This window comes from Bicyclus anynana, chromosome 7 (assembly GCF_947172395.1).
Source record: "Bicyclus anynana chromosome 7, ilBicAnyn1.1, whole genome shotgun sequence".
Classification (NCBI taxonomy): Eukaryota; Metazoa; Arthropoda; class Insecta; order Lepidoptera; family Nymphalidae; genus Bicyclus; species Bicyclus anynana.
The window spans coordinates 10,947,532-10,970,487 of record NC_069089.1 but is presented as its reverse complement, the minus strand read 5'-3'; the positions used below and the strand labels follow the sequence as shown (position 1 = coordinate 10,970,487).

Sequence of the window (22,956 nt, the reverse complement as noted above, 5' to 3'; positions counted from 1 at the left end):
GACATCTGACAATCACTTGACAGTTGACATGAGTGATAACTTTTTTAACCTGCATTTTACACAGACCACAGACCATATGATCATTATCTCAATTAGGATGCCGAAGCTTCATTTTATAGACTTATGGACATAAGAGATTACGCATCATTGTGTTGGTTGCGAAAATAAATTAATAGGTACAGAAATCAGACAGTAAGCGTACATTCATTTCATGTAAGTTCTTCACGGTCATTTAGTTAAAATAATCACGTGTTAAGTGAAAATAAAATTGTTTATTTTCTCAATTGGTATCCTAAAATAGTGTATATATAAGTAAGTGAACCTCAAAAAAAAATTATATCAAATTGCCGCTGTTTCAGTTCTAAAATTTCCGATTGTGGAAAAAATAGTAGCGGTGCTATTTCCAACGTGTTCGTGTGTACCTTCACTTCTTCTCCTTGGAGTATAAATTCTTTGATCTCAATAGATTTTACGAATCCCACACGTACGTTTCAAGTTGATAAATAGTCCACAAACCAAAAACGGCTAAAAAGATACCACAAACGACTAAGGCCTAGTTCGGATTACTTTCGTATTTTTTAACCGACTTCTAAAAAGAAAGGTTCTACGTTCGGCTGTAAGCTATGTTTTTTTGTTTTTTATGTATGTCCAGCGATAATTCCGTCATATATGGACCGATTTTGAAAATTCTTTTTTTGTTTTGAAGGGTTTGATTCCAGGGTGGTCCCATTTTTTCATGTCAGGGTCTGATGATAGTCGAATAAGAACGATTTTTCGGCGGTAAATCCAAAAATTGGTCGTACTTGACTAAAATACTAAAGTAGTCTGTACGGCCTCTAAAAGATATAGTCTAATAATCTGTGTTTATTCTTCTCTGTCTATCTGTGGTTTATTATCTGTATGACGTATTTAAGCAGGACCTCAAACTTCGCCAAATAAATTAAAAAAAATAATAATCTGTGTATAATCTGTTTCTGTTTGTCTATGCTGAGTTACTCTTTGATGTCTGTTTTTTTTATGAGTAATTCAATAAAATCTGATCTAATGTACAGTGAATTAATTACTATTGATGATTTAATTTGTTATTGACGAAACTGTTGCAATCTAAAATTTATGCCTTCAAAATAATAGAAGCGGGCAATCATATACAACGGTGTCTAATAAATAAGAATAATAATTATGTCGGCTAACATTCCGGAATGTCCACCAAGTCTAAAACCGATTCAACATTTCTTGAAAACTGCAGCAGAACATGATTCTAGGGATCCTACTATAGCTTATTGGTGTAGGCTACATGCACTGCAAGCCGGCCTAAAGCTAACTAACAAAAAAACGCCTGAAGAAACAAAAGTTCTAATGGGTAAGATTCTATATTATTTAATAAAGCCAATCTAAATTAGATTTGCTAAATAAACACAGATAAAAGTCTCATTACAATCATTTATAGTCAGAAGCGTGCACAAGGTTTTTAACGAAGGGTAGGTAATTTACGAGTACAAATTGTAAAATGACCATAACATTCCTTCCCCTGTATTGGGGAAGGAATTTTACAATTTGTGATCTTCAGGGTATATTTTATCATTCATAGTGCTAGGTAATTAATAAATTTAGCAAATTGTAATAGTCCTTTAATGTTATACAGCAATTATGGATTGGCTGGAAGAAGCAAAGAAAATATTCAAGGATAATGAATCTATCTCCAACGAGGTTGTTGCTCAAGCACACTTGGAAAATTATGCTCTTAGACTATTCTTGTTTGCTGACAAGCAAGACCGGGAGCAAAATTATGGAAAGTAAGTTAAAACAATTCATTTAAAAATTTATTTAGTTAAATAGACCATTGTTTGGATTTTGTATAAGAGTCATATTTGTAATTTAAGTGTTGTGTAAAGCAATATAATAATTATTGCAGGAATGTTGTCAAGGCGTTTTACACAGCAGGAGTGATCTATGATGTCCTCACAACATTTGGAGACTTGACTGATGAAGCAGCTGAAAATCGCAAATATGCTCGGTGGAAGGCTGCATACATACATAACTGCCTCAAGAATGGAGAGACCCCAGTCCCAGGTATATAAATAAATAATTATATCTAGGCATACTGAGTTCTTTATTTTTGAAGTGCTCTAGGCTCCTTAATGGAAACTCGGCTGCGTCATTCGGGGCTTGAGCGAGCGCAAAAGCATCAACCGATGGGGCCTGAAGGCAGAAGCAGAAGAATACATGGGTGGAACTTACACTTCTTCTCATCTTCTTCTTTATGTAGCAGCTTTGCAGGTCTTTAAAAGGTTCCTATATTACATTGACCACTTCCAAACGACTGTGATCGTCACTGTCTAGTTTCCCCTCCAACACTTGTTGTCGCCAGGTACAGTAGTAGTTTCTTGGTTGGTATGTTTTAACTCCTCTGGGCTTATGATGAAATGTGCTTGATGGAGGTTGTGTTTATGTATTGGAGCTGGGCAATTACATAGAATGTGCAAAGGTGTTTCCTATAGGTAGATCTTAAGGTTCTTCTTCTTCTTCTTCTTTATTCTGGGCCGTTTCCGCACTTAGCCATTTGATTGGCCGTTGTGCGTGGGTCCCTCCGGTGTAGGTTCCCGCTGGATTTATTCCATCCAGCCGAGCTCGCTCCAGAAGCTTAGCAGGCCGCCCAGGTCGCCGATAGCCTCATGGAGTGTCGCTGAGGAGCCAATGTAGGTTGCTCGTTGTTCCGTTACGCCTCTGCAACTGAGCATAACGTGTAGCGGTGTCTCGTCCTCCTCCATGCAGGCTCTGCACAGAGGACTGTCTGTCATACCTAGAATTGAAAGGTGTTTGTTTAGTGGGCAATGACCAGTTATGAGGCCAACTACTGTTCTCAACTTATCTCGTGGAAGGTTTATAAGTTTCTTTGTTAACCTTGGGTCGGGGCTTGGAAGTGCCTCCTTTGTATGTCTACATGTGGTTATACTGCCCCATAGTTCAGCGTGGGTTCTGATGGTTTGTTTGTGCAACCATGTTTTGTATTCACTGAATGGTATGGGTACTATTGGTTCGGGTCCTACTACCTTCAGTGTCGTGGCGCGACGCGCCAGTTCGTCAGCCGCTTCATTACCTAAAATTCCGCTGTGTCCCTTTATCCATCTTAGGATGACTGTGTTATTTGTTGCAAGTTTTGTTAGGGCCTTGTGACAGTCCAGCAGTAGTTTTGACGTGGTCGAATGTTTTGCCAGTGCTTTTAGTACTGCCTGACTATCGCTAAGTATATTAATGTTAAAATTTGTTACCTGTCTGTTGGTCACGGCAACAGCCGCAGTTGTGATGCCGACGCATTCTGCCTGGAAGACTGAGTTGTGCTTACCAAGCGCTTGTGCAATCCGTATATTGAGGTCTTGGCAGTAGACTCCTGCTCCAGTACCTGTGTCTGTCTTTGACCCATCCGTGTACACATCTAGGGTGTCAGGGTTTGTGTAGCAGTTACTAGCTTCTTCTGTATTGATTTTGTATGTTTTGTCCATCACGAATTGTTTTTGTGTTTTATCACATATCCACTCCATACATGGGTTTATTTGTATTCCCTCTTTTAAGATGTTGGTGTGGGCTGTGTTTGTGTGTTTCCACAGTCCGCATGTTTTTAGTCTGAGAGCTGTAAGCGTTGCTTCCTCTTTTATATGGAGATGTAATGGAGGAATTCCTAGTATTACCTCCATTGCAGCTGTCGGTGTTGTGCACATACTGCCCGTTATGGATAGCAGTGCTTGTCTTTGGAATTTTTGAAGTTCCTGTTGAGTTGTCGTTTGGATCACTTTTGGCCACCAGACTATAGATGCATATGTCATTGAGCTTCTTACAACTGTAAGGTATAGCCACTTCATTATGTGCGGTTTTAGTCCCCATGTTTTGCCTATCATGCGTTTGCACTGACATAGGATGATTGTAGATTTCTGAATTTTCGTTTCAATATGTTTTTTCCAGTTCAATTGTTGATCTAGTGTTACCCCTAAGTATTTTACCTCTGTGGTTAGCTTTAGGGTTACTTTGAATAAAGTCGGTGTTTTTGGAAAGTTTGGTTTTCTTTTATGTGTGAACAGAATAAGTTCTGTTTTTCTGGGGTTAACAGATAGTTCGTTAAGTGTACACCATTTTTCTATCTGTTTGAGTGCATCTTGCATTATTCCACTTAGGGTGTTTTCATGTTTTCCTCCTATAAGTATTGTTAGGTCGTCAGCGTACCCTATTGTGAGGAAGCCATTGTTGTTCAGTTTACTGATTAGTTCATTTACCACCAGGTTCCATAGGAGTGGGGATAGTACTCCTCCTTGAGGGCATCCTCTGGCAGCAATGGCTTGAGTTTTACCATTTATGTTTATCTGTATCGCCCTGAGTGATAAAAGGGAATTTATCCATTTTCTTATTGTTAGAGGTACATTATGCCGTTCAAGGGACTTTTCTATACTGTTGAACGTGGTTTTGTCGAAAGCACCTTCTATGTCTATAAAGGCTCCTAGTGTTGATAATTTATTTTCCATGTTGTGTTCTATTTTGTTTACCACTGAGTGTAGGGCTGTTTCTGTGGATTTGCTGGTACTGTAAGCATGTTGGTTCGGGTGTAGGGGGGTGTTACTCAGTACCCCATCCCTTAAAAATCTGTCTACTAACCTTTCCAGGGTTTTTAGCAAGAAGGATGTTAGGCTGATTGGTCTGAAAGCTTTCGGATCAGTGTAATCTGATTTACCTGGTTTTGGTAGGAGGATTACTTTCACATCTCTCCATAGTTTTGGTATATATCTGTAAGCTATGCAGGCTCTGTATATTTCTGCTAGCCATGGTGTTAGCCATTCCAAACCCCATTGTAAAAGGGCCGGAAAGATGTCATCCGTGCCTGGTGATTTGAAGGGGTGGAACGTGTTTATTGCCCACTGTATTCTGTTATGTGTGACTATCTTGTTGGCGAGTTCCCTGTCTGATTCTACTGGGTTGTAGGTTTCATTTATGTTTGTCCAGTCTGCAGAGTCTAGTATTTTGCATCCTGGGAAGTGTGTTTCTAGAAGAGTCTCACTTACTTCTTTGTCGTTTTTTGTGTAACTACCATCGGCTTTCTTTAGGGAGCCTAGTATGAGGGCGTTGTCTTTTGCAAGGATTTTCCTTACTCTGTTAGCTTTCTCACATGATTCTATGTTTGAGCAGAACCGGCGCCACATTTTTGTGTCCTTCTGCCTTATTGTTTTGTTGTAACTGTACTGGTGATCTTTGAAAGTATCCCAGTCTTCATCCTTCCTGGTGTTCTTAGCTTTGTTAAACAGTCGTCTAAGATTATGTCGCTTCCTTTCAAGGTCGGGGCTCCACCATGCATGCATTGGTTTCTGTTTTGTTGTGCAGGTCTTTATGGGACAGGCTTTTATGTAGCATGACGTGATGACATTAGTTATGCTTGTCACGTTGTTGTCTATTTGATTTGTTGTCTCGATTGTAGTGTTATGGAGTTCGCTCTCATTCCCATAGTTGCTATGGAGTAGTGTTTTATATAGTTTCCTGTTTGTTTTCCTTGGATTTCTCCGTGGTGTGTCCTGTGCCGTGGTCAAGTTCAATTCGAAATGGATGCGTTGATGATCACATAAGGTGAGATCATCAGACACATGCCAGTTTCTTATTTGATCCATTACACCGTTAGACGCCAGAGTTATGTCTACTATTGTTTGGGAACGGCTCGTGATAAACGTTGGTTTCGAGCCTTTATTTAAAACTACAAGATTAGTTGTTAATAGATATGTTACAAGTTGCTCACCTCTTTTGTTGTTTTCGTTGCATCCCCATAGGGTGTGATGTGCGTTGCTGTCTACTCCAATTATGAGGTCAGTGTTTTCGTCCTCACAGTATTTTATGAGGTCCGTCATCTCTTTTGGTGGTATATGTTCTTCTATGGGTAGATATAACGATGCCAAGACTAGTGGTCTTGTCCTAGCACCGGTTTGTTGTCCTATGCCACTTTGTATTCTTATTGTTGTTATGTCTCTGAAACAGAATTGTGTTAGCATTGTCGCTGTGATACAGCGAGGTATATAGATACAAGTTCTCGGTGGAGTTTGTTTACTGTCATAAAGAAACTTACCGTTGCAGTTGCCAAAACCACATATGCGGTTTCCTCTGACCCACGGCTCTTGGATCAGCACTATGGTTTGGGCCCCCTCCTCCAGTTGTTTGCGTAGAGTAGCCGTTGCAAGGATCTTATGCTGGAGGTTGGCCTGTACTATGTCTACATTACTGAAGATGGATATTGATGGAGTTTATGCGTCCCGGGGGACACATTTCTCCAGTAATGTATACAGCGGAGCTGAGTCCGCCATGTCGTCGTCGTCTGAATCAGTTGCGTCTGTGCCTGATGCCCTTTCCCATTTCAACCCCTCTAGAGTGGGTGTGATACTTGGTCCGGGGCGCGTCTCTTCCCATTGCATCCCACTTGTTGATGGTGTGATGCTTGGTTCGGGACGCGTTCCTTCCCAATTCATCCCACTTGTTGAGGGAGCGGTACTTGGTCCAGGGCACGTCGTATCGCTGTCATGTCCGTCCTGTACAGAGTCCGGTAGTTTTTCACAAACTGTCTGTGTGATTGTCTTCGCGGCTGCGTCTGTCTCAGTATTGTCCTGTTTTGTGGAGGTAGCTTGACTGGGCGGTATATCACTAAGTTCTTCGCCAACAAAGAACTTGAGATATATCGTCCCAGTGGAATAGGCTACCCTCCTGTCGTTGTCCACAATGGTGTCGATCTTTTCCTGGGGTATTCCTAGTATTAGGAACACACCTGGAAGTCTCCCTGTCGACCTTTTGAAATTATGTAGGGTCCAGCTGCCGATATCATACTTCGGGTTCTGCCGTAGGAGGATCCTGTGAAGTTTGCCGATCTCTCCCCGGTAGTTGGGCACGTATAGTGCTCCTTTCACCCTCTTCGTGATTTCGCGCTGGTTTATTATTTTAATTTCGAAGCCCTCCCTTGGCGAATTCAGCCTTGGTAAGACCGCGTTCAACCATTGAAGGGCTTGGTCGTCTTCACACCACATTTTCAGGACGCCTTCACTGAGGAAGGCTTTTCCTGAGAAGGTGGGTGCATGGGTTAGAGGAACTCCAGGAATTGGATCTCTAAGGCAAGCCTCGAAAACCTCCTCCTGGATTTGCTCTTGCAGAGTCATCGCCTCTGTCTGCGTCATGTCAGCCCTAGGAACGAGGGTGATTGCGACACTCAGATGTTGTTGGGTCGCGCCTGCGTAACTCTCCCTCGTTCTGGTCTGTCCGATTGTCTTGGTTCTTTTTGTCTGGCCCCTTGGTGAAATGGAGTCATCTAGCCTGCCCCGTTTAAGACTGGGCTGGCTATTTGACGGGTTGGGGTTTCTGTCCTCGTCAGCCCCACCACCGCTCCGGCCTCTCCAGTGTTTGTTGCACCGGGGTGCGACGGGGTGTTGCTGACGTTGGCCAGAGGTGTTTGCGCATGTAGCGTCCAATGTTGGTTTGGCAGGCTCCGCCGGAAGGTTTTCGCCGGAGATTTTCTGGACTACAGCAGTGCTGCGGCTTGTGCCTGGGCGTGGGACGACAGTCTCCGCGGGGGGCAGCCGCTGTTGTGCAGACTGCTCGCCGCTTTGTCCGTACAAGCCCCCCGTCTGGGCCTTGCCTGTCACTGTTGTAGTCCTTTCTGTCTTCGACGTCTGCCCGCTTAGGCGTGTGCCTGAAGGGGATGCAGTCTGTAAGTCCGTCTTGTTTCTCTTCCTTTTAGGTTTTTTCCGCTTGTGCTTGGATTCTACGTTGGCCCAAGCGGATTTTATATCTGGTGGAGGGACGGCCATCGCGACTGAAGTCATATTTATATCGGAGTCCTTGTTAGCTGTGGTCGGGCATGGTTGCAAGTCGGGTGCTGTCAGGGTAGTTGGGTTAGTGGTGGGTTCGTTTTTTGCTTGGTCATCTGTCCTTTTTACATAGCCGAGTCGTTGGTTGCGCAATGCGCAAGGCGGGTTCTCGCCCCCCCCAGAATACGCAGGGCGGACTGTAGCCACACCCCCGTCCGGTAATCCAGTGACCGGCGGTGTCGCTACAGCGGAGGATTGTCCGTTTCCGGTACCCCCCTGGGGTAGTAATTGTCTCTTTGAATCCGTCTTCATGGTTTAGTCGTATGTGTAGTTTGTAGAGTGTAGTGTGAGCAGTGAATGTATAGTTGGGGACGTATAAAGGGTAGGAAGTGGCTGGGTAAGGGTTTAGGTTCCTAACTAAGGGATCAAGGGATAAGGTTTTGGGCACCCTGCCAGAGTTGGGTGTGTCCTCTGGCCTGACCGTTCTGGATCAGTCTTTAGAGGTGATTTAGACCTCTTGGCCACTGGTTGCCATGGTGTTGTCAGGTTATTAACCGCCGCCTGGGGTTCGGCGTTGACCCTTTTACAGCAGGTATGGTCACTCCTGCAAACCCTCCTCCTTTTGCATCCGGGCTTGGGACCTCTTATCTTAAGGTTTAAGGGATCTTAAGGTTTAAGTCCACAGTGTCCGGTAAGTGCCCACACTAATACATAGGTCTTTCCTGATATGTGCTAGTAATTCTGAAGCAGACTTCTTATTTAAGGACTTTACCAGTGTTTTTTTGTCTATATCTCTTACTTACTAAGCCTCCAAATCATAAATATTTATCAAAATATGTTTTTATTACCTAATAACACCTTTAATTTGTTCTAGGCCCTGAACTAACTCCTGCAGGAAGTATGGCAGATGAGGGGAATACAACAGGAGTTGGTCAGCCTAATGCTTCAGACTCTCAAACGTTTGGCTTTCCTCAGCCTGGCTCAACAGATCCTCAGACATTTGGCTTCACCAATGTCACTCCAGCAACACCACCAACAGTACCAACCAGTTTTAATAACAGTCTTCCAGACCCAAATCTAGCAATGAGAGCTGCTTCTCAATTGCCACCTGTTCCATACACTCCTGATCCTAATCCTGGGGGTTTCGTACCTTACGACCCAACCCAACAACCACAGCCCGCCCCAATGTCTACCTTCGGGGACAGTTCTATGAGTGTTGCACAGCTTAGCCCTGAGCAGATTCAAAAAGCTCAAAAGTATTGCAAGTGGGCGAGCAGTGCACTCAATTATGATGACATTAAAACTGCTATTGGCAATTTAAAAAATGCCTTGGAATTACTCCAGACTGGTCGAGACCCTGCTTGAATTTAGTGACTTTGTTACATTCACAGCTGTCCATTCTAAGGTATAACGCTTAAAGCTATGTGTGTACTGAGAATCATTATTTAACTTGCAAAATACAATGACATGAATCTTTAAATTATGAAATTTTGGCATTACATATTTAGAAGATATTAAAATTATTCTCTTAAATGATTACTAAAAGTAATAAATTACTTAAATGATTACTAAGAGTAATCATTTTAGCGAATGTAATGAAGTATGACTATAAATGTACAGAAAATTTTGGATTAGACTACAGTATTTTTATTTATACTAAAGCCAAATTTAATGTGAATTATTAGCAAACTAATTAGAAATGAAGGTATAAAACGCATGTCATTTCATACCTAATTTATTTTATTATTGTTTTTACTTTTTTTCATAAAATATTATTCAAAAGATCTATATTAAAATATTGACCGTAACTGGAAACTTTATATTGAGAGTAGCATTTCCGTTTCCGTCGATTTCATATCAGTTTTCGTACTTTTATTGACGTCACGTCTGGCTATGTGGCGCCACCTGGCGGTGTCGGGCTCGGGAAGTTTCGTAAATCGCTGAGCGCGACTTTAGCACATTGGCGTTTTGTTTACCGTCGAAGCAACATCTTGCAATCAGTTGGTACCCGACAATGCAAGATAAAGTGTAATAAGTGAAGTGAATTCGCTGTGAGTACTTTATATTTTATTACGTTGTAATTATTACGTTGTAACATACAACGTTAATGTAATTAACGTTAAAGTATGTAAAAATTTCAAATTTCATTTGAAAATAGTACGTGATCATTATTTTAACGGTTTTTCCGTTCGGATCACTACTTCATGTGTTTGAAAGTCTTGCTTTTTTGCAAATGTTTTCGTACTTGCATGTAATAATATTTTCTTTGTAGTTATTTTTCAACAGTTAAAATAGTATTAAAAGTGGCGGGGCCCAGCGGGCTTCCTAAAAATGTGAACTCAGAAACCAAAGTGAACGTTCTAGCATTAGACTGTTGTCTAACATATATACTGCAAAACGAACGTGTGGGCAATGGCTTTCGTTTCAGAGGAGTACATAAATTACGAATGCTCGAAGACAAGTTAGACAAAGAGTTTTTGGAAGTTACTCAAACATATTGTTACTCCAATTCAAACCGGCATTGAAAAAAGGTTCACAAATCCCGCCAGAATTTAGCACAGGAATTTTGATTGGATGTAAATTACTGGCCTTATAAATCGCCACCCCACGCAGGGGCAAGGCGTAGACACTGTTAACGTCGCTGGACACATTTGCAGTCAAATATAGGTCTAATAGATTACCGCCCCTCGCGGGGGCAAGGTATACACAGTTTTTTTAACGTTCCTGGACGTATTTGCAAAACCAACTTACTGAGTAAGGTATAGAAAGTTTAAATATTCCTAGACGTATTTGCACAGTCAAATACCGGACTAATAGATTACCGCCCCTCATGGGGACGAGGTTATAGAAAGTGTTAACATTCCTAGACGTATTTCCAGTCAAATACTGAGGATCGCCGCCTCTCGCATGGGCAAGGCACGAATAGTGTTGAAATTTCATCACGTAGAACACACAACACGGAATATACATACAATGCGCAAACGCTCATGCACAGCCATGCTTGCATGATAATTACAACCCACCCTCGCGGGGTGTTTATCTCTTTATATAAATTATTTAAATACCGGTGTCCTTGATCGCCACCGTCGCGGGCGTATGCATGAAGAGTAATGTTCCATCGCGTGGAACATACAACACGGAATATACATATCTGTAATGCGCACACGTTCATGCACAGCCTTGCTTGCATGATCAATACAATCCACCCTCGCGGGGTGTTTATCAACGATGTATGGATACGAATATCTTATCTATCTATATAAATTATTCAAATACCCTTGTCGATGTCGTGTGTGTGTGATCGCCACCCCTCGCGAGGGTAATGCATGAAAAATGTTAAGATTCCATCGCTTGGAACGCTTGCGCAGCCTTGCTTGTATGATCATTATAATCCACTCTCACAGGGTGTTTATCAGCAATGTACAAGAAACTAATGTCCTAAAGCCCTTGCAGGCTGACTCACTATCTTTTACGTTTGCTAGTTGACATATACAAAATTGAGTTTCTATGTAAAAATGTCATTTATTGCTTACTCGTGAATATCCCACAGTAGGTAAATGACATTTTTCCAATTGATATAGGTTGATAATAAAGACCAAAATAGTGAATAGGCCCACTAGATTTGTAACCAATGGGTGAATTAATTACTTTGTAACAATGGCGTAAAAATCTGATGAATGAAAGCGTCAGATTAAAACATCATGTACATTTTGGTATAGAGGTTAAAGGCAGGAAACTTATTTTTCCGAATACTTCAAAGTTTTCTAAAGGTATTACTGGATGTATACAGTTATTATTTGCAAAATTTATAACCATACTCCAGGTTTCATAAAACTTAGAAACAAACGAAAAGGTAAAACATATTATGATACCCTCCGTCACCTAGCAAATGTAGAAAAACGCATAAGCGGTAACATAAAAATTTCTATTAAAACAAAGGATTCTAAATGAATCCTTTTTCAGGGGCTCGAGGCCCATCAAGGGTATTATGTATGCTTTAAAGTTTAATGCATCCAGAAAACATAAAGTATTTTGAGATAGACTTCATTTCAAGCGGTCTTTTTAGCCACCTTTTTCACCACCTTTTTCAATGGGAGAAAATGGTGGCACCAGAAACGTACAGAGGTTAATCTGAGGTTATCTCCTACCGTTCTCTCGAATAACCTCGTGTTTTTCTTAATCTATATGGAATATCGTTCCACACTCCTGTTTTGGAAGAAATATCAACAATTGTCTACTTAATGAAATACAAAGGATCATAAAAGCACCATGCTCTGTTGCTAATACTGAAGCCGGACCAATATTGAAACTCATTTCCACTTGCTAAATACGCACAGCATCAAAAACTCAGTTTGAAGAATAGACACAAGCCTACTTGCATGTGTATGTAATAAAATCCCAAAGGTGCTTCGTACGTTTTGTATACAGGGAATTGTTGGACATTACTTCCTTGTCATTTGAACTATGCATGTCTCTTTCTCAAATACTTTCTCAATGCTTTCGAATTCGCAGCATGTTTTGTAAGAGATATGTAGAATTAAGAATAGACAATTTTATCATTTACTAAGAAAATAATACGAAGCGTAGATGTAGACTATATCGAAAACTTGCCCGTTACCATTGAATGAATGAATGACCTTGTTTAATATAATCAGACTGCTAGCTACCTACTTCACTGACACCCTCAGCCAGTGTTTTTGTTAGTAGCAGATGCCTTTGACCACGCTTGGGCAGCGTTACTAAACATTCACCCTCTGAGGTATTCATGGTCACGAGAGGAATAGGTACTGCATTCCAATAAAAAGGAAATGTATGTCATACTACTCGTATATGTCCCTAGAATCAAACTCACCTCCTAAGCAACATTCAATTGGACAAAATGACTGCCGTTACATATTACGGAGGAAAAGAGAAATGAGTTTAAATATAGAATATAACAGTTAAAATTGCAAGATATTTGTCTAGTAACCTTAATTAGACTATCACTAAGTTCACAACAGTACACAATAGTATACGCGGCAGGAACAACAAGCATGCAAATCACTTGTTATACAACATCGCCATCTTCCATACTTGGCGCTTTCATTACTGTAGCATAGAAAAAGTGATTGTGAAATAGGGTATGTCGGTGACTGATCTATTCTGATCTGACTCATTAAATAAGGTACACGTAGTCCATGATTACTTGTACGTATCCCGAGATGTAACTTACGCTCAAGTTGTTTTATACGATGTGTACAGTGTGTATAGGGAATTTCCCACTTGCTTTATGGTATCGCCACCACTTACACTGATTCTCAGAGAATCATCAGAATCGGTTGACAGGAATATATTTAATAGCCTTGATAAGAGTAAGTCTTATGTCATTTGGATCTCAGATTCCGAGTGCTAGCAGTACCGATAATTCTATAGAATGAAGACAAATTTATTATAATCACGACAACGGACTTAGCAGTTACAAAACTGTTAGAGGGAGTCTTCAAGAAATATGGGAAAACCTGAAATTTCCTGTCAAAACTTAAAAATCGGCTTGTGTAGTGTTTGTCTAAAAGTAAAAGTTTTAGTACATTATATGACCTAATGTCTAAGAACTGACTCAGTTTTAGTTTCTAGAATCTTCAAGTAACCTACTTAAGAGATCAATAACTTTGTAAAGTATATCCTTAAATTCATACCAAATTGTTAAGAAAGCCTAAAAATTCCATGCCACCAGTTTGGAATGTCAGTAACTTCTTAATAAGTTATTTTTTCAATAGTTATATTTTTGTGGGTACACTCTGAAAGGCGTGTATATGACCTAACATTACTTATTATAGGGATAACATAGTATAAATAATAATCTGATGATTTTATTCAATTTTGGCCGCAATTTGGCTCAAAAACCGATAGAAGTATTTACTCTGGCTGGAAATTATTTGTAAATAAAATAATCACTATCATAGTTTTTCTTTAGGAAATAATAAGTCTATTTCATTATTAAATAAAATAACTATCCACTACGACTAAATGCAGCAAGAATTAATATTAATTTCTTTGTAATAAATTTTTTAAAAAACCGTCCCGCATATGGTTATAGCAGAATGAGTAAAGACGTCACGTAAGAAATCTTCATAACGACTATATCGGTCAGCAGTGTTTTTCCTAAATAATTTAGTGTGAATATCAATTATATGATGAAATCCCTAAAATTAAAAGTATTGAACTCCAATCCAAAAAATGTATGGTATGTTTTTAGTTCATTGATTTATTTTTGAATGTGCTGAGAGTTGGAGTCGCGAGATGAACGGAAACACGTTAAGCACTGCTAACTGTTCTATTTATTAATATTTGTTAAATATAGTAAATGGCTGATGACATATAATGACACTTGAATGTCAAAGAGTTGACAGTTTGAATAAATAATATCCACAGACAATAGATACTTATTACTGGCTACCATTGTACCGTAGACATGTATTTTTGCTACATTCCAACAAAATGGAATATTGTATTATGCACAGACACAGTAAGTCAAACTTCGTTACTAGCTTGTTCTCTAAATAAAGCCTAATCGAATTAGAGATAATATTGTTATAAAAAGTTTTATTTTAATAATCACATTGGCGAAATAATACCATAATGTGGCGTCACCAGGCGAAAACAAACAGGCTCTCAATATAAAGTTTCCAGTTACGGTCAATATTTTAATAGCAGCGTTTTACCTGAAATAAAACGCATATTAAAATACTTACCTCACTGGAAACTTTAAGTAATTCCTGCCTGGTGATATATTGAGCCAATGAGCTAAAGTCGCGCTCAGCGATTTACGAAACTTCCCGAGCCCGACACCGCCAGGTGGCGCCACATAGCCAGACGTGACGTCAATAAAAGTACGAAAACTGATATGAAATCGACGGAAACGGAAATGCTACTCTCAATATAAAGTTTCCAGTGAGGTAAGTATTTTAATATGCGTTTTATTTCAGGTAAAACGCTGCTATTTATTGTTCTAAGCTTATAAATCAAATGTAATTAATTTAGGAAACAAGTTGATTAAAATTTTTATTAGGTGTTTATTGACTAGCGATTTATACCCTCTTTTTTAATTTGTTTATTGATAAATGTTTTCAATTAAACAATTTAAAAACATTTAAAAAATTAAAAATGAAGTTGAGATTTATTACAGGGAACATCTAGGAACATACATGTATATTACTTATTTACTTAGTCGTTAATCTCTTCTTGGATGTCATCTCAATTATATTGTAAAATATATAAGTAATATAATTATTATTTTATTGTTCATATACCTACATTATACATTTATTGTATAATTTTTGTAGTCGATTGCAACACGCAAAACAGTTGTTGCAATAATATTTAATTTTATATTTGTTATAACTGTGTATTGAATCAACTTATTTAATTAGTTTTTAATTACTAATATACTACTCTGGTACTATTTTGGTTACATACCTACTAATTAATAATATATAAGTTGTTTAACCTAATTTATCAGTAAACTCTGATGTGTATAATTCAATATTGCACCATAAAAAATAAGTACAAAACACAGAAATCTTATAAAAATAATAAAAAAGGGGTTTGAGGATTAGTGCCCTATGACCGGGCGTCTTTTTAAAATTTCACGAATATAGATAACGTAACAACCTTAGTTAGAATCTAAATTGATAAATCACACCTAGATGATTAAAAATAAAAAAAAAATATATAATATCTTTACGACCAGGGGAAAAATTGGTACGGATTTGTCATTTTAAGGCGCGTAAAGATCAAGAACTAAGGTGCTTGTTAAAACTTCAATCAAATTGTAGAAATTGCTAAGAGGGACCCGCCTGTTTTTATGAATAACTAAATAAGACCCGCGGTTTCACTTGCGTAGTTCCCGTTTCCGTGAGAATACGTAAAATATATCCTATGACACTCATAAATAACGTGGCTATCTATTATTAAAATTATTTTAAAATCGGAGAGTTTATTCCCTCTACAACTTCACTCAATAAATTAGTATACATGAGGTTCAACTTTTAGGAGATATTATGTTAGACTATAATACGATGTTGTGCTAAATTGTGCTAACTAAACATTATTATTAGTAAGTGTTCGTTTGCGGTCGTCGGTAGAGTTACCGCTCGTGTAAATTAACCCTTAAATAAGACGAATGATTTTTCAATGTACTTTCTCATAAATTTTGGCTAACGCTCATGCTTGCATTTTGAAAACATTGCTTCTGTTATCACTAGGATACATTTCATATAGATGTCGAGGCTAAGGCACACTCAGTCGTGAAGAAAATTTCATCTTGCTACTCGCAAACTGTAGTCCGTAAGACGTTTTTTTTTTTTTATTTTCTATAATATTCCAGATTTCTAAACTGAAGATTAAGGACCATAAATTACCAATTTATTCTCAGACCAATTATAGAAGGACCTGTATCGCACTCATAGTCACGAACAAAATTGTCTTATATATATCTTATACTAAACTAGAAGTTTTTGCCAGTTTTTTACACAATTCAATTACACAAAAAGGTATTTTTACGGAGCTCTTTAACCGACGAACACGATTACAACTATTTAACATCGATTCTATAGAGACAGTTTTTATAATCGCATTAGATCGTTGATCATATACTTTGACAGAAAAGTAACGTCTAGCGAGGCAGGTCCTATACAATAATTGGTCTGAGAATTTCATAACCTTTTTTTTTAGTAGCAAAGGCACGTGAATATGCGCCAAACATCTAGTCTGCTCTGAGTTAGCAAAATTTCAAAATTCGCTGATATTAATATATGTATAATTCCGATTCCAAGATATGTTTTCATGTCTACACTGTGTAGCCATATGCCACGCTCACAGCAGCCTTACAGAAGGTTGGCGCATACTTTTTTGTCATATTATATTATTATTCTTATTAAAAACCTAAGATATTAAAAATGTTTTAGGTATATGTTGTTTGATCATGAAATAAAATCATCAATATATTTTATAACCATTTATTCTTTGTCATTTCAAACACCACTTACAAAACGACTTGCGGTTCTATTAGTGTAGGGGTAGGTATTGTAATTTTCTCAACTTGGTTTAAAAGCGGATCGTTTGTTAATGCGGATTTACTTGTAAGTTACTTTTGATTTATGCATATTGGTAGCGCGTATTTCAAATATAGGGTGCGTAGGAATAAGCTATTTTTCTACCTAATTTTCTTCCAATTATTTCACTAGATATTCGGAACTTAACAATTGAGCAAAACATGTTTAAAGTATCTATGTGTACTCATAGTGCGAAATTCAAATACATACAAAATTCATTCTAATTCTACCGAAATGTGGCAGTTTGAGAACCTACGTTCTATATAATTATAAGTAGGCCGGTTCATATGCAACATAACAGTGGATTGACCTCATACAGTGGTTTAGTAATTCTCGTATCCGATAATTTCAATTAGGTCAATCATGGTTTTATCTAATTAATTATATGTGTATGCATAAAACTGAAAATTCGAGTGAAAAAATAAGAGCATAAATATGGGTACTAAATTGATACCCATATTTATGTTCACAATCATTCCGATTTCGCATATAAACCGGTCTCTATTAATTTTAAGTGCTTATATAAACGTTTAATACAATTACTTAACACATTCTACGGTCACAAATCACAATCACACAGACGAACCTAATTATATATCGCTTAAATTAATATCACTTTTGGGTACGAACTCTATGGCATTCTTTGTAAATGTAAAAGCGTTAATTAAAACTTTTATTAAAACAAACAAGAGGCAATGTGCTCGAGGTTAAGAAAGTGCAAATAATATAAAATAACTTAAAAACGTAAGTGGCTTCGATTTTATTATAATGACTAGTATGATCACAGAAACAATTTTTCAAAAAAAAATCATAATTAAGGATTATTTTCTCGTGTTTTAAACATAACACTAGATATTTTGTGCCTTTAATTTGGTTTACTGTTGTCATGTTAACTAAAACAGGCTACCTCCTGTATACGAGTATGTTACTCCCTCTTGAGTCCGTTGCCATTCTGTGTTGCGGCTGTTTTTTCTAATTCTTCTCGCCGACTTGTTTGGTACCTTCAAAATACAAAATTTCTTATTAGGTAAGTACTAATCGAGACGCACGAAAGTGCGTCAGCCAAATAGAAAGAACGGCTGACCGGTTTATATAGACAGAGGTATCTTTACACGATAACTTACAGCAGCCAATTTCTACGTCTTAAATCTTTAAATCAACTAATCGCAATGGGTAAAAATGACTAGGTTTAAATATATTGAGTTTTATTGATATTTTGGTAAATAACAAATTGACACTTATAAAAACAAAGATTGTAGGGATGTTTGTAAAATAAATAAGATTATAAAATTTCAAAATAAATCAAAAACCTTTTAACGTAATTAGATGAATTTAAAAATAATTTTGTTAGAACGCCCATACAAATGTAACGTTCTTACGAATCGACATTCATTCGTGCCATTTTGTATGGAGCGTATTTTAGCGATCCGTGGCAGCGCCGCAAATATAACCCTTTATATCCCTGTAGCTACGAAAGTAATGATTGCAGATACCTTGTTACTTCTACAAAATTGTTTTACTGTACTGTACTTACACTGTACCTACTGATAAAACTGACGGACACTAGGTACACACGGAAGATTTAACTAAACAGTTCGACTATTCAGTTAAATCGTTCTGTTAAAGCTTCAGGTTTGTAACGCGGGTTAGAGGTAAGTAAGTAGGTATCTATATAATAAAATAGGTACAGATAAAAATAAAAATTCGTCTGGGTGATGAGGTTTATTGATTACTAACATTGAATACAGAATCTATCGGGAGACAAACGGGAATAGATAAAGATAGTGTACACAATTATTTACGCGACAAGTGATTCGTCATGCTAAATTTTTGGCCCGTCGCCAATCTGATGCGATAGTACTAATTTTATTTCGATATTCGTGTTTACATCTCATAAAAATTGGTCAAGGCGTACACGGTACTATAACGTACCAAGGACATCGTTTACAAAGGTCCCAAGATAGTGAAGCTTTATTTGAACAAGAGGCATAACATATTATTAGACATAATATGTTATGTTTAGACACTGGTAGATTCGCATCCCGACTGACGGTATGAAAATATATTATGTGATGAAATTTAGATTTGACGTGAGAAACGATCTTTTAGTTAGGTAATACGGCGTAGACTTGCACAGCAATATGTATGACGTCAAAGCGGCCCACGATCGGAATACTATTAAATGGATGTAGCTATTTTGCGCTGACATCTCCAGCACGCATGTCTTGCTATGATTATGAAATATTTCTTTGAATTTTCAATTAAAAACTCAAGGTTATTTTTCAGTAAATTATGATTTGCGAGCCAGGAACGAGATATTTGTGACTTGAGTTGAATTTTAATGGAGCTTCGTGAAATTTTGCGTAAGCGATTCCGAGGTTGTTTGGAAGAGTAGGACTCTCAAACACTTTGAGTCAGCTGACTAGTTTTTTCTACAAAATATTCATCATTATCATCACCATCAGCATCCCTCCTTAAAGGATAGATATGGAGCCTAAAACCACCACGCTGCTTGGCACACATCTCAAGATGATGAAGAGATGACATCTCTTCATCATCTTGAAATTGGTACCTGTTAGGAAGTCAACTCCCTAACTCACCTCCTTATCGCAACTAACCTTCACCTCGACGTGAACACTTTACTAGTTATTGCCAGCTAAGCAATGAGCTACTTGTTCCTGACTTGAGAGATCAATAGGACTCTTTATCTTTAGTTCTTACCAGACTACAAGCCTTCCTGTGAGCATGAAGAAGAAAACCAAGGCCGGCGCGCACCGGTCGAATGGATCTCCGACCACGACGTGGGAATACGCGGCCAGGATCATTAGACATACCAGACCGACATTTGCTGTGTTCTTTATTTTATCTGTAATAGCAATTAATTCATGAGAATCTACTTTTAAAAAAAAAAAGTTGACGGAATAAGCACATAGCCCACTGGACCTTAAGTGGAAACGCCTACTACTAATTACAGAACGTCACCTTACAGCGATACTACTCTCACCACAGAATACACACTTACTAGAAAATTCCCTATAATGTGCTGTCCTATGCACTAATTAAAAGGACCAAATCGTACAAAATAGAAAATTCCTTCTTCAATTTAGGATCGCAATGACTTTTTAGGGAAGGTACTACATTTTGCATCTATGAAATGCACGCCACTCCATATAAGGTGTTACTATTCAACCTCATCTACATAGAGAAAAGATTTGATTGTGTGTTGAAACCGCGCGGTGTCTGCTGTGTGTCTAATTTCACCGGTTATCGATACCCTTCAGACCAATAACGTCAATAGTGTACCTATGGTGGATAAAATAAACATGGCGGTAGGTACCATAAACCTGAAGTACTATTAGGAATTTTCTAAATATCCACTACTAATAAAATCAACAACTGAATAGCCTGTTTAGTGTTTACTCTGAACCTTTTAAGAGGACTTTGTTGGCAGTGTGTCAAGGCTCATAATTTATTCGGTAACTGTTCTAAGCATTTGGTCTGAAAGGTCTTAAGCCTCGTACTTTATGAGTATTTATGTAGCATACTTGAAATTAAATGAACAATAAGACTACGTCTGTAAGTAAAGACGTATATCCATCCATCCATTTGTTTGTCCGTCTTTCACGGCAAAACGGAGCGACGAATGGACGTGATTTTTTAAGTAGATTGAGATAGTTGAAAGGATGGAGAGTGACATAGGCAACTTTTTGTCCCTATCTAACCCCCATTTCCCTAAAATGGGGGGTGTAAGTTTGTATGGAGCATTCCGCAAATTTCAAGGTAGAAAGCTAAAAGTTGGTATGCAGACTAACTTTAGAACTGAAATTTTATATGGGACTTTTCGCAGTTTTCAAGGTAGAGTATGAGTAGGGACGGCCAAAAGTGTACGTATGTCAAAGCGAAGCTTGAATGGGTCTGCTGGTAGTTACTACGTCTGTAATAAAGCCTCAGCTCAACGATCGGGCCAGACTCATCACCGAGAGCTGGTGGTTCGATCCCGGCCCGCTAGTCGTTTCCGACTAATTGGAGGGGAATGGCAATATTGATCATATTTAGGAGATACGGCATATATTACTACCTACATTGGTACCTGATTTATTGGTGTCAGTTCTGTGTCTACATAAATATATTACCTATATTAATATTATTGTACTAATTATAACTATATCATATTAAATAAATAAATATAGCTTAATATATTTAAATTACGTGTCATCTTCGATGTATTCCTAAACCACTTAACCGATTTTAATAAAATTTGCATACCGTGTGCAGTTAGATCCAACTTGAAAGATCTGGGTAGTGTTAGGTAAGGTATAAGTAAAGGAACCTTGAATTTTCATCCTTTTATTATCAACCCCAATTTTTAATACCGATAGGGCACAACAACGATATCCGGGTCAGCTAGTAATAATACATAATCCGAAGGCGATTCTATCTCCTTCGCCTGTAATAACAAGCAGAGGCCGCGTGGTTTCAGTTCCTGTAGGAATACGGGGATAAAATATATCACTCAGGGATAGTGCAGCTTCGCAACAGTTAAAAAAATTTTAAAATCGGTTTAGTAGTTTCTAAGCCTATTCAATGCAAACAAACATACAATAAAATCTTTCCATAGATAAATAGCTCCCAGTAACGTGTATCTACGGTGTAATACAGCATGCAACTTACGGCTCGGTATCGTTGCCAACGCCAGCCCAAACAATATTTCTAACCCGCCGACAGTCCTGCGATACCATTTCGACGGTAGTTTAAAATCCAACATTTCCGAAAACGGAAAAACTTTCGCATACCTCACATATTCTTTTCTCTAAAAATTAAAAAAAAAATACAAATAAGTTTGGGATGACCAATATTAATCTATGGTGATGACCATAAGTGCCTTCGTGAAGAGGTCGCATGCATTCTTTAATTTTCCAAACAAAAAGTAACGTAGCTCGAAAAAATGCATTATACCTAATATAAATACAAGGGGGTTGGAGGGGTTGTAAATTTACATCGATTTCCACGCGGCCGAAATCCGTCCGCGTCCGGCGTCCGCTAATCATCATTATCAACCCTTAATTAGCTCACTGTTGAGCACGATTCTCCTCTAAGAACCACTCTAGACTCGAACCCAGGACAAGAACAAAGTCTAAGAGTGACCACTGGACCAGCGTTGTTTATATTACTGTAGAACTATAACAGGTCTGTAGAACAAATATGAAGCATCCCCAACATATTTGATTTAAAAATTGCCAACTGTAATAATTAATGATAGCGTCAAATCCGCGGCTCGTCCCACTGTCGCAGCGAGACAGCGCCGCTGGGCATTAGGCGGCAGGCCAACTACCAAAATAGAAAGCCACATTGCTCCGCAACAAAAATCTTAATGCATCTAGCGACCTTTTTAATTTTGTCCCGACAGCAACGCATGCGGAATAGTTCTAAGTATGTACTCACCAAATCTTTATGTAATTCCTTTGAAATGATAGGCGAAAGCTTAGTTATGCCCACAAATATAAAGAAAATTCCCAAGAGAATGGACAAGCTTTTTAAAACGATGGATCCCATTCTGCTTCGTAATTTGTACTCTCTTTACACTATCATTTTCGTATTAGGATTATAAATTGAAAAACATTATTTACACAAAACAAATATAAATAAGTATCCGAAATTTTGAGAGCTGCCTGCTATCTTTTATTCCAGTATTTGAACATTGTACTTAACACAGTAATCAGTTTTATGAAATGTAACAAAATTCTATAACAAGTTACAAGTGCAAAAAGCACGCTTTGCCTGTTCGACGTTCGCGCCGGCGCGAAAAAAATCCATATCAAATATTTTAAATTTTTGTCATTGGTCTAGAGGAGAGCTATTTGGCACGAGTTTGACAGCATTTATAGACGTACCAACCCATCCAATCTACGGCCAATTTGTGGAAGCAATGCCTAGTTCGGACTACTTTAGTATTTTAGTCGAGTACGAACAATTTTTGAGCGATAAATGCAAAAATTGTTCGTACTCGACTAAAATACTAAAGTAGTCCGAACTAGGCCTAAAGGTTGGAT

The 22,956-nt window shown here is 38.1% G+C and overlaps 2 protein-coding genes across 2 annotated transcripts; one reads left to right on the top strand and one right to left on the bottom strand.

Annotated features, from left to right (window-relative positions):
- The first annotated feature begins 989 nt into the window (after nucleotides 1-989).
- On the top strand, nucleotides 990-16,811 carry LOC112048576 (vacuolar protein sorting-associated protein VTA1 homolog). Its single transcript, XM_024086160.2, has 4 exons — nucleotides 990-1,360; nucleotides 1,643-1,793; nucleotides 1,913-2,070; nucleotides 8,689-16,811. Exons 1-4 carry the CDS (start codon nucleotides 1,180-1,182, stop codon nucleotides 9,177-9,179), a joined length of 981 nt encoding a protein of 326 aa, XP_023941928.1. The 5' UTR covers nucleotides 990-1,179; the 3' UTR covers nucleotides 9,180-16,811.
- Nucleotides 16,795-22,723, bottom strand: LOC112048574 (novel acetylcholine receptor chaperone). The gene is made up of 4 exons (XM_024086156.2): nucleotides 22,349-22,723; nucleotides 21,578-21,716; nucleotides 19,628-19,772; nucleotides 16,795-17,907 (listed from the first exon to the last, which is right to left on the bottom strand). Exons 1-4 carry the CDS (start codon nucleotides 22,457-22,459, stop codon nucleotides 17,832-17,834), a joined length of 471 nt encoding a protein of 156 aa, XP_023941924.1. The 5' UTR covers nucleotides 22,460-22,723; the 3' UTR covers nucleotides 16,795-17,831.
- Nucleotides 22,724-22,956: the final 233 nt, after the last annotated feature.